This window comes from Dreissena polymorpha, chromosome 7, assembly GCF_020536995.1.
Source record: "Dreissena polymorpha isolate Duluth1 chromosome 7, UMN_Dpol_1.0, whole genome shotgun sequence".
In the NCBI taxonomy this organism is placed as follows: Eukaryota; Metazoa; Mollusca; class Bivalvia; order Myida; family Dreissenidae; genus Dreissena; species Dreissena polymorpha.
In genome coordinates this window covers 64903036-64915903 of record NC_068361.1, presented here as the reverse complement: position 1 = coordinate 64915903, position 12868 = coordinate 64903036, and the positions used below count along the sequence as shown (strand labels likewise).

The window sequence follows — 12868 nt, the reverse complement described above, 5'->3', positions numbered from 1 at the left end:
TGTATTCGTTATATGGTATTTCGTAATTCCACTCTGAATTTGAAGGTAATTCCCCTTAAAGATGTTTGTTTTCGTTTTCAGATATTAGATAACACACCTCTAAAGCCTTACACAGCCTTAAAGTCTCACGCGATAGGATTAAAAAATGATAAGTTTACCTTTTATATACAACTACCTGTGGTCAGAGTTCACTAGAGAGTTAAAATGACATTATTGTTTAGATCACGTTCTGCAAAATAACTTATCTTGATTTCTTTAAAACCACTCTTGTTAAGAGTTTGTACTTCACAAAATCTTTACAAAGTGTATACACCTTTCATAACGATTGTGCAGTCTGGGGCCCGTTTCAATAAGCCCTCGTAAGTATGGTAAGACTCGTTAACTATTTGTGAATATCGCTACTAACCATGTTACGTTTCAATAATCATTCGTAGCTAACGATACTGTAGATTGTTCTTGTAAGATAATGAGAATAGCAGTCGTTGTGACGGCGAAAACAACATAGACGTCGCGAATATTGTGCGTAGACGCCGAGTTAGACGATTTTCGCCCAGTGTTGCTGGACAAAAGCCCAAAAGATGTATTTATGTCACGATATAGAGCAATTGATGTTTCTTGTTTACAATCGGGGTTTTCGCGCTTGCGCACTGAATGGTTGTCAAACACTGAATGGTTGGCACTGGTTACAGTAACGTGAAACATATGCATACAGGCATGAGTTTAGTCAATATATTGATTAGAAAATCAGATATAAAGATGGCAAAACTTAAATGATAATTTAAAGAAATCATATTTATTACCTATAATGTTTATCAATAAATAATATTAATTTCTTATAAAAAATACGATTTATTCATTATCACCAGAGTTTAGGTGGGCTCAACACTGAACACTATCAAGTCGACTATTTAATTGATATAATGTTTTTTTTAAATAAGACGTACAATTTATTGTTCAACAGATTGCACAAATGAGAAACAACATAATATCAATCTTGAAAATCCAGTTGTTAATATAAATATCAATGCGTGCTAGTTTAATTTTTCATAAAAGATTTAAAGAGTACGAGGAATAGTGGATCAATTCTAAAGTAAAGTCCAATAAAAAGCAAACAAACAATATTGTAATGTGATTCTAATATTTTTTCTATTCGATGGCAAGAACAATAAATTTAGACTTAATATTTTAACTTAAGCGGATTTTGTGGTGCCTGCGAACCAAGACTATAAGTGTCCAACGGAAACTATTTCAGCTAGCTTTTTTTATGGAATCCGAATTCGCATCCTTATTAGTTTTCTAGGACGTTTACCTACACACAAACAATATAATTGAAGTGTTAATAGTAGTAAACTAAATTACTGAGAGTTTGTTTATGATAATACATGTAACTATGACTGTCAAATGTGCATCCTGTATCGAATGTTTAGTAATAGGGCATACAGTTTTTATGCGAATGACATTGTTATGTTTCTGATCTTTTTACACTCTTCACAAGGCTTATAAAAGTGTACTTCATTGACACCTGAGCTTTACAATTAAGCTGCCTATGCAATAACGCTGAATATTAAAGACATTTGTTTCTGAGATTCAGACCTGAAATGTTTGTTACAAGCAGACATCATACAAAAACACATAAGGTAATCATTCTTATTTTATAAATTGTAGGGTTTTGGTACATGAGCATTATACTTATCATTATAAATATCTAGCAAACCATGTAGTCTCGTGTGGAATAATTATATAGGTTCTGAGATATAGCCCTAACACGTTTGTGAAATACGGACTTTGTAACAGACGGACATCATACACTTCTCTTCATTGATATCTCTACAACCATGAAGTTACATGTGGAATTAGTATATAGGTTCTGAGATATAGCCCTAACAAGTTTGTGAAAAACGAACTTTGTAACTATAATCATAGGCCGACGGCGGAGCGATATTGTTATGGCGTTGTCCGTCCGTTTGCGAGAAAGGGACGGACGGACAACACTATAATAATATCCCTCCGCCTTCGGACTAGGATAATACTTCCCGACGAAAGAGCAATACCCGTACAATATCAAAGAACTATATATAATGTTTCATTTTTTACGCATAATATACAGGTGTTGAATTCCAATATTTTCGTATCATATAAATTGATTGCAATTTAGATACTTAACTTTATATCAAAGTTATATAAAAAAAGCTAGGTATAGTTCGCACAAACCCTTTTTGTCAAACAGAGACATCCCATTAATTAAAGGTTAACGATACTCACTAAATAAATCGTATATTGGACGTTACACGTTTAGCGTGTATTAGCAATATTGCAGCGATTGTTTATCCTGTAGCAATAAGGCTTTACCGAATTTCGCCACACAATCGAATCAAAACATATAGAACGCACAATATGATTGTTTTTGTTTTTTGGGTTTCAGTTGACAGTTTTAACTCAAAGCCTTAATTTAATTTTAATACATTTAGAGATTCTCGCCTATCGCACAATCGTATTGCGCTCAGTACATGCATACTAAAGAGACAGAAGTAGCGAAGTCGGTAAGTGCGCCATTATGAGACACTGTGAAGGTTATCTTGTTTACGTACTAAACTTTTATTAACGGTTACACGAAATAAAGATTTATAATGAATCATGTTAAAAATAAAATGCAACGAAGAATATACACGCTTAAACCTGTCATGTCAGCAGTTTAAAATGAACATTTAATCGTAAAGATAATGACAATAGCGTCGTTAAATGATAATCGACCAGAGATGAAACCGAAAAGTAAAGTGTGTCCATTTATGAACTAGAAATAAAAATGATAAGTCAACGGTCACATTTTCCTACATAGAAATACACGTAAATAGAACTAGAGTAATGCTAGCTCGTGTGTACACGTGACTGGGGCTGTTAGAAATTGGCAAATGACAACACAGTGGATAAACCTATTAACAATAGTTTATTTAAAAAAGTGTGTCTTTGTTTTTCACTCGCTTTTTAAATAAACCGCTAAGTTACTGGTATGATCAAAGTTATCTAAAATTAACTTCGTTTGATGTTTAAACTTTAGCTATGATTGGTATGTGTATTAATTTTTTGTCATGTAATTTATCCATTAGGATTTCAAGTTAGAAACACAATATTCGTTGAGAGTCTCACACTGTTGTGACAGTCTTATTGGAACTCTTAGTCGAATGGCTTCTTTCCATGCGGGAGTACCTGTCTGTGAACCGTACAGCCCGGAGGACAACATTTGCAAATCCTGACGAGGATTCACGTGAGAAGGGAACCGGATCTTCGCATTTCTTGTCAGTGAGATTGCTTTTCTTCGTGGGAAATATTTTTTCACGCAGTTTAGAGTAGACATGCATTTGGGACCCCACCGTAGTTTCTTCAGATACCTTCGATAAAACATGGATTGTAAGACGTTTATTAAGGACGTGGTCAATAATATTATGTGAAAATACAATATGCATAACTATTAGCATGTGCGTCACACATTTATCCACATGCGCAATTGCTCAAGTTAAACGTTTTAGCGACGGCTTGGACCGAATTATTGCATGATCGAAACTGGCATATAAAGAAATTAAACTGATACCTCTTGCTGACTGGTAGATGATACGTTTTCAGAATGCGTTTGTACTGAAATGGAAATTCGATGTCTTGGTATTTTGCAAATGGGTATAAAAAGTAAAAGCAATCGTGCTACGGGTTATTCAATTTGACTGAAGCCATTTTCAGATGCAGTACCAAATGAATATATTGCAAATCATCCAGTAACATCTCAATAAATATACGTTTTCTTTACATAATTATTGGCAATAAACAATTAAAAGTATCTACTTACAGCTATTCTTGAAGCTCTTTTTGAACTTGCTCGTCTTTTGCTAAACGTGAATAAATTACAATGATTTAATAACAGTGATATAGCATATACTAATATAAACCTAGTCTACTATTTTAGAATAGGTAACCATAGCATAGAGAAATACATTTCAAAGTTATGTTACCGATGTTGATCTTTCAATCGATTTCAAGTTTTCTCGTTTGTTGTACTCGTTTCTTAATGCTGTTCTGACCTGTAAAAGACGTGTGTCAACAACACCCAAAAAACAACATAAATCAATACAAATGTAAAAGTTAAAGTGCTACTAATGTTTGATTGGATAGGAATCAAACAGAAATAAACATACCTGTTGGTTGAAAATGCAATGGAATATGAAGATAAACAAGCCCTGAAAACAAGTAAGAAAAACAAATAAACCAATACACAGAGGCTGTTACAAAATATATGTACGTTTTAAACATGCAATAGTAATTTAAATTAGATTTGGTGCTTGTTACAGTTTGTCAAAGCTACCTGCAATCCGTTGAACAAGGCAAATAGGTATTGCATAACTGCAGCAGACTTGTTGACGTAGAAGATGCCGAGTATCCAGGAGACGCCCATCAGAGGCACGAGAACGCACAGGGAACGCAGGCTTGTTCTTAAACAAAATTCATTTGTTTTAGCAGACAATAATGATGCACAGGGTAAGTTTTCAAAAAACAAAACAAATAATGTCAGAATGTATTTTGGAAAATGAGAATTATACGTCATTGCTATCGATCTAAATATGTTTCCATGGATGCATACACGCAAATCCGTTTTCACTGGAAAAGGTCTTTATGTTCTTTATTAACATATTAATGTGCTTTACAAACAATAATAATTAAACATATCTGAAAGCATTTAACATACTTTATCTTTTCCGTTGATGTCTTACTTTCCATGGCCTTCATCTGAAACATGTTCCTCATTACGAGAACCAAACACATAGTGTTCGTCTGCAAGAAAAAGCAACACCGCAAATAGTTCAAATGATATTTCTATAATAAAATGCCGTGATAGTATTACAGATTCATAAACGTGAATTGTGGTGAAATTGGTATTACCAGTATAATCAGAAGAGCAGGAGCAACAAAGGCCCATATCAGACCACGCTCCAAAGACAGCCAACAACTAAAATATAAAAACAAACCAATAATATAATCCGGATATCTTAAATAAAAAGCAATGATCTGAAACCGTGATGGTGTTTATTATCAAGCAAACAAAAACCCATAAACTTACAATCGTTCGCTTCCATAGCCATTGACCTGTGTTGACAGCAGACTAATAGCGACTATCACTGCTGGAGCAACTGTAACAAACATGTGAAACAATAAATGTATTTCTATGTTCACATAACTTAACCCAGCTTGATCTAATCTGGTGGACATCATATATTAATCAATTATAATAACAAGACTGTAAATACATTGGAATAATGGTAAGTAATTAATGTAAATATTATTCGACGTTTTTTTTCGTGCTTAAAATAATACACTATGGCGATTGACGTTTACCCCATGCTGAAATAAGAAGTGGCTTTAATCTTGATTTGGTGTTGAACACGTACACCACCATGATGGCTATGTCTATACCTTCCGCCAGCATCAGACAAAACACTACTAAGTAAATGTAGTGGAGAAATACCGCGGTTGTTGCACAAAGAGCCTGTAATAAAACAAGTATGTTAAACTTAAAAAAAGTATTTAGAAATAATTCTTAACTTATTCAATTTTATCATTATAAATTTTTTTATAAAATAATACAGGTTTTAATCAAATCAAAACAATTAAAGTTTCGAAAAAAAAAACAACTCTGATCGGCGTAAAGCACAAGATGTACACACGGTACATATCAATAAGCAAACCTTGTTTGCAGTTTTGTCTACACCAGCTACAAATATGATGTAGGACAGCAACAGAGCGCCACATAGATTTAAAAGCAGAATTGTTCTGTCACTTTTCAGAAACCTGCATAAAACATAATATGATAAAGACAAAGGCATATTTTCGCCTACGCAATCTTATATTTGATAATAACTAATATTCTAGAGTAGATAACTTTTGTAACGTAATGTACATTATTGTACATTGTAATATATAAAGGGACATATAAATGAACATAATAATATATAAATAATAACAGAATTTAGCTCATTGTACAGTATTGTGTTGTTGTTGTTGTGTTGTTGTTGTATAAATACACTAATTTAGGAAATAGAATCTTCGGATAGGATGTAATGAAGTTTGAAAAATTGATTATGGAGGTATGGTTTCATTTCTTTAATGTAGTTCAATTATCGGGAACATATGTTGATTTGTCTTAGTCCTTGATTTACAATTCGGCTCGTACATAACAAGTTCCAATTCAGATATGGTATATAATGAAATTTAAATAATTGAAATATCCAATTTCCCAATGTACATAACAAATACAAGTTCGGATTGAATGTGTATCTTATGTGTATCGGGGTTTACGTAATTGATTATAGAAGTGTTAGATTTCATATTACCAATGTGTTTTGTCCATAAGAGAACACCTGGTTATATGATCAAGTATGCTAATGAAATGAGGTCTCCTATTCACAAAGGTTATTATCTGCACATGTTCATCACGAACATATTGGTCAAACGTGATAACTGTATATTGCACTTTTCTGCTGTGACATGTGGTACAGGCATGAGCGATCCATCCAATCTATAAGAGTTATTCAAAGGGGTGGGTTTAGGAAATCGGGCGAAGAAAACAGTCAACCAACCAAGAATGGGATAAGACATATCTAAATTGTATGTTTATTTTGATGAGAATAAAATGCTGTGTGTTTGTTGTAAGCGGGGATTCTGCACCTCAGATCTAGAGAACATTCTGTTAGTCTGATAGATATGAATCACTTGGTATTGTACTCTACTTAAGAAAAAGAATAAATAGCACTTAGAAATTATTCAGAGACTTGTCTTCTCTAATAGAATAGTGTTAGAACAGTGACTACAGGACACTTTAAAGAAAGAATTCAATTGCGTTAAGATTTAAAATCCAACATGCGTTCGCTAATGGCAACGATTGAAATATTCTTGTTTATCCTTAGTGCACGATCTCAGAAAAAAATGCATGCTTCATGGTCACATGCCAATGTAATATTTGACAATAAAATAATATATATATAATTATATATAATTATATACCATTAGATAACAACAAATCTAAGTACACTTTACCTCCATAGATATATGTATGTCAACATGGTGATCAGTAGACATGCCATTGAAATCCCTATCCCCACAGTCGATACCGTTCTTAATGGTACAGACGTTGCGTCGGCCTAAATAACAATATTTATTTTATGCTTTCCGATGGTTTATAGCGAAATATCAGTGAATTAAAACTGATACCAGCGCCACTAGTGAATCATTTGTATATGATCACTCGCGAATTAAAGTCCATATTCCACCAAATCTAACAAATATCCTATATCTATATGTTTGATATCTTTGTTTGATTTCGGTTATATTTAGTGTGTTTTTTTAGTATAACAATAACGCTATGTAGCTTCAGTACGACTAAGCTTCAATTTGTTAAATGCTGGCACATTTCAGTCTTTAGAGGCTTTTACCAGTTAAGCATTATTAATCAATTAAATATTATGCAAGTAAAATATATCGAAATAGCATAACTTTGCTGATATTGAAAGAACTGAAATCGCTTTAAAAATGAGATAGTTTTACCACTTTGCCGGTTTAACTTTCGACCGTTCATATTTCGCGCTCTATAATGCTTTAGTGGTATGTAAAATGTAATTTAAGACGGGTACGAGTAACATACAATTTTAATTCACTATTTGTAGTGAGCCAGTCTTAGTCTTTCTGACGTCAACAAATGTCTACAATAAGTACAAAGTTTTCCAATAATTATACGAGTCGGAAATGGCGGAAAACATTTTTAGCACATATATAAAAGAAGCTTTAGTTTTTAGAAATAAGATCCTTAATAATTCTGTGTAATAGATTTCATCACCGCTCGATCGAAATTACTTGTTCTTCAATATATTGTTTATTTCGTATTTGAAGTGTTTATGTAACTTTTATGTTACATTATGTTATGTTATTATTTGTATTCACGTGACAGAAAATAATTTGTATATTCTAGTATGAAGACGATGTACTATTGTATAAGTCTGAATAAACTGTCTGTCTGTCTATATGTTTGTGTCTGTGTGTCTGTGTGTCTGTCTGTCTGTCTGTCTGTCTGTCTGTCTGTATTTACACATATTTTTTTAAATATTAAGCATGCATCGCAACAACGCAATTAATTACAATGCATTTCCTTTTTTTATTGAACTGTCCGTATTCACTCAAAAAGAACACGAGTAAGTTTTGTTTGAATGTAATTTCCGGTGAAAATGTTGATGACGCATGGGGACACAATTTGAGCTGCATATGTATAACTATATGTGTCAATCACTGATACGTATAAGAGGTAAACGCCTTCGGAATCTTTATTTTTCGTTGTTTGGAGGGTAATATTCAAAGAACGGAAAACTTATTTTCCAGTTTGTTTTCTATACCTGGGCTTGACCATAAGTAAATGATTTCAAGAAAGGTAACCTAACCACTAAATTATTAAAACGATGATATATTTGTTACTTAATGACCTACACAGACTGTAAACTACTTTTTAAATACAAATATTCTGTTTTAACATATAGTTTTTCTTTGAAATCGTAGATTGTTAATGTTATTTCAACCCATCATTGAAAAACGCCGATAATAATCTGTTTCGCGAATGTTATTTTAAATGGTTCATTTGTACATTTTACACAAAGGATGAACCGAATAAAGTTTCGTTTAGTGTATGTCCAATTAAGGTTCTTTCATCTGTCAATACTTAGTTAATTGAATCGGGATCAAAAGATCTAATTACGTAAATAGATATAGTGGTAGAATTAAAAGTTTAGTATTAATTTCTAGTGTGCTAAGTTAACTACCGTATTTAGTCCAATTTACGAAATAAAATTTATAATTCGTAAAACAAACTGTGTAAACTTTGCCGAGACTCAATGAGAAGAATTCTTATTGGCCGATTCTGACAACTTTTTATATTTGGAAAAAAACATTTAGTTATTGTGCCGTATTAACTGATCTGTACATTATGTGAGGAAATTTCAGATTGTGGATAAATGCACATTCTTTACAAAGGCCTGTTTGTATTGTATCAAAACATATCTCTATTAATATAGTATAACTAAATTACACGTTTTCTATTCACATGGTTATGGCGCGTATGCAATCAAGAATGATCATCCAAGCTACGTACTGGGTCATTTTACGATCTGTATGACAAATTCTTCCTGAGATAAATAACGATGATTTGAAATATGCACTTAATGATGCCATTTTCGGAAATCTCGATTACATGTACAATATTGTGACTGTGTGCTGAACATTGATAACCCATTAATAGCAATCATATATACAAAATATACTCCTGTTACTTACAGAATCAGTCCTATATTGTTTTTAGTTGGGATCCATTGTCATGTGCATTAGTTGATATGAAGTATGTCATTGTGTGCACTAAAATCTCATACTTGAGCATATAACGAAGGAATTAGCAATATATTAAAAATATCTCTGAATCTGACGAGTCACCAAAACAGGTACTTGGACGATACATTCATATATAAATAAATAATATAACATTGTTATACATGTTTGTCAATGTTTATCCATTTTAGACTGTTAAAATTGTTTTAGTATAAATTTACTTTGTGAAATCGTTTGGATAAATTAAATTATTGTTGAATCATTTTTTAATACACGCTGATTGTTGTGTTATTTTCCATTATGCATGATTAAAAAAACACAACTAAATACGTACCTCAACGAAAGGACTCATAAGGACTGCAAAATTAGTGAGGTGATCGCACTGACAAACAGTTCTGATTTCATCAGACGTGTGCAACACGCATCCGTCACTGGCCCAATAGCCTGTTTGATTGTTTCTAAATACACAAACAATCATAACAAGGCTTTGCTGCATGCTCATGCCATATGTGCGTTTTGTCCAAAATGTAATTCAATATGTTCACTGGTAAATATTAAATTGATTTAATAATGGTTAAAGTACCTTCCATACTTCCAATAACTGCACAGAGGGCTTGTGAGGTTTGCCTGAAAGTGACAGAGCCGCTAAAATATTTTCACTTTACACTAAGTATTGAAATATGAAAGGCTTTAATCATGTTTATATATGTAATACATATACGCTTATACAACGAATAGTTACCTTCTTTAGTTCAAATGTAAGCAACACTAGCGGATCCAGTTTCCCGGAGTAATTGGAGAGAGAAAGTGAAAGAATGGGACCGTTTATTTGCTGATTGTGTGTCTTCGATCTATACATAACGACATTACGTGTGTTAATATAGTAATTGTCATGTATTAAATTCTTTGTGAAGTTAACATAACTTTATTGGCTAGTATTGTCATCTCTCATATTGCTGTATTTGCTTATATTTGCAGATGGTAAGGTTTGGTCATAAACGCATAACGTTCCTTAAACAACAGTCCAACGAACAATATATCAAACATACACAAATTGTACTTTGAATAAGTTACAATACCCTGTATTTGTATAGGAAATATTTGGCAAAACATGGCTCATTTCTTTAAAAATCACAGCTGTCACAGTAACCTGGTTATCACCTGTAAATACAATTAACAGGGCCACTCAGAAAACAATAAATATTTGGCTTACCTATAGAATAAGTAACATATTCAAATAGTAAGACGACTAGCAAAAACATTTAATTCATATGCTATCGAATTGATCAATTCAAACTTGTCAAGTACTGATAAATATAGCAAACAATGAGTCCAGAAACTATATCTGGAAGAAATTCATGAAAGCATAAGTTTATTTATATGTATGCATCAATTTACGAACGATCATATGTAACCGTTAGACGTCATATTTGCAACCTCTTATTTATATAGTATGAAATATAGTCATCGCATGCTCACGGAAATATTATGAAATATAATTTTTAACTATTGAAATAAAACTCAAATTATGTACCAACCCATTGCCTTTGCATCAAGTCGAATTCTACTCGCAGAGGTTTTCGCCCAATTATGCTCATCTTGATGGTCTGTCTTAATGTCTGCGTACGGAAATATTATATCTTGCATAAGTACTTGTTTTACCTCAAGTGCGACGTTTCGTTGCACAATTGTAATGTTTGTTACACCTGCCTCGCCTGACTGAACTTTCTCTCTTAGGGCGACTCCAATTTTATCAACAGACGCCAACATGTTTTCACCACCAGTACTTTTCTGCAAATAATAACAGTATTATACATGTTAAAAGGACACCCTTAAAGGATGTTATAGTTTTGTGTATACTCTCCGAATGTAAAGGAAATTACGAATGCATTATCATAATTTAAGTTGAATACATGTTTTTGAAGTCGAGTCGGTATACGACTAGAACATATTGAAACTGGTTTTGCTTACACTTTGCTTCATGGTCTCCCAGGATTCTTTATTTCGTTCGTCTACAAGATTACTAACAGACTGGAAAAATGCCTGCAGAAAACAGACACAAACACTGTATTTTCATTTTCATATCGCAATAAAGTAACAACCCAGTACCATAAACAGCTGACTTCGTTACGTTATTTCACAGTATTGCATTTTGTATATTGAAACAACTGTGCTCAGTTTTCCAAACTGTATTTTATTTAATTCCTGTTCCAAAAAAAAAATAACAAACACAATATTTTAATTAGTTTTAAATTAATAACAATATGTATACCTTAACCACTTCTGAAGTCGGTAAGCTATTGTTCGAAACAATGTCAGCTACTTCATTCAAACTTATTGCCAAAATTGTTATCTCAGCATCAGTTAGGGGTTCTGAAGTATTGTCTGCTTCTTCATTACTACTGACTTTAGCAATCTGTCCCAAAGCATTGCTGACAGTGTCAGCAGTGACATTTATTTCAAATGCTTTGACCTGAAGACAGGTAATGACAAGAAGGAATACATTGCATTGAATGTACTTCATAAACAAGTATATAACTCTTTGTATGCAACATATGATAAAATAATGATTGTTTCCAAAAAGGAGCCAGAGTATCAAGCTCGCTTAAACATACCAACACTCTTACATATTTTACACTAAAACATTGACAATTAATATTTTTATGATGCGAGAACAAAGATGTGATTTTAACCATTCTAATCATGTCACTTAAATAATCTTTCTTTAGTCAGATTTATTATATAATATTGATTATATAATAATGATTACATCCATCATTATATATATAAGCACCTAAATATTTTAAACGTTACATTGCTCACCATTTTTGCAACAGTTGCGACATCCTTCCTGACACAGTTGTACTGTGAACGTTGCCAGGTTCCATCAGATAAACAAGTTCTGGTAACATTACCTGGAATAAGAACATTTGAACGATCCACAACCATATACTTTTCAGGTTTGTTATAATTATATTATTTACTCTTCCAAACAAAGTCAGAAAATAATATCATATACTTTAAAGTATTTTATAAATCAAAGACACTATTAAAGAAATATTATGATGATTTGTAGGTATACAGTCGTCCAACCTTCGAATCCCTCGGCACATTGTTGTAAACGAGTTGCACCTTCAATAACTTCCTTCCATTCTGTTCCGCGACTATCAACATTGTTCGGACATACAACTTTCTTTTGCTCTGATACACAATGCCCATATGTACATACGCTAATGCAGTATTATTAAATTATCGGTGCATAGAAAACTAATGTTTCATGTAATTAACTTGCATTAACATTCATTCAATCGAATATTGGTGATTTAATGATTAAACCATACACAAATTACTATTTAACTACGAAAGTTATTTCTTTATGGTTTAAATCAAGTGAAACGTCTACAACATCCGAGGGAAGAAACCATATCATAGAAAAGGGTCATTTATAAATTGCAAGACAGCCTGGCAC

At 32.6% G+C, this 12868-nt stretch overlaps 1 protein-coding gene across 2 annotated transcripts in view; it reads right to left on the bottom strand.

Annotated features, from left to right (window-relative positions):
- Nucleotides 1-2338: 2338 nt before the first annotated feature.
- LOC127838262 (adhesion G protein-coupled receptor L3-like) overlaps nt 2339-12868 on the bottom strand; it is a 16072-nt gene continuing 5542 nt past the window's right edge. For both annotated transcript variants that reach the window (XM_052365889.1, XM_052365888.1), the window contains 21 exons: nt 12493-12600; nt 12223-12314; nt 11672-11872; nt 11371-11442; nt 10938-11190; nt 10479-10560; nt 10142-10250; nt 9983-10026; nt 9734-9857; nt 7075-7178; nt 5727-5829; nt 5377-5527; nt 5102-5171; nt 4924-4990; nt 4730-4815; nt 4349-4475; nt 4182-4223; nt 3999-4067; nt 3836-3875; nt 3587-3630; nt 2339-3386 (listed from right to left, as the gene is read on the bottom strand). In XM_052365889.1, coding sequence (XP_052221849.1) covers nt 3141-3386; nt 3587-3630; nt 3836-3875; nt 3999-4067; nt 4182-4223; nt 4349-4475; nt 4730-4815; nt 4924-4990; nt 5102-5171; nt 5377-5527; nt 5727-5829; nt 7075-7178; nt 9734-9857; nt 9983-10026; nt 10142-10250; nt 10479-10560; nt 10938-11190; nt 11371-11442; nt 11672-11872; nt 12223-12314; nt 12493-12600 — 2234 coding nt within the window. In that variant the 3' untranslated portion in view covers nt 2339-3140. The remainder of the gene's footprint in view (nt 3387-3586; nt 3631-3835; nt 3876-3998; nt 4068-4181; nt 4224-4348; nt 4476-4729; nt 4816-4923; nt 4991-5101; nt 5172-5376; nt 5528-5726; nt 5830-7074; nt 7179-9733; nt 9858-9982; nt 10027-10141; nt 10251-10478; nt 10561-10937; nt 11191-11370; nt 11443-11671; nt 11873-12222; nt 12315-12492; nt 12601-12868) is intronic.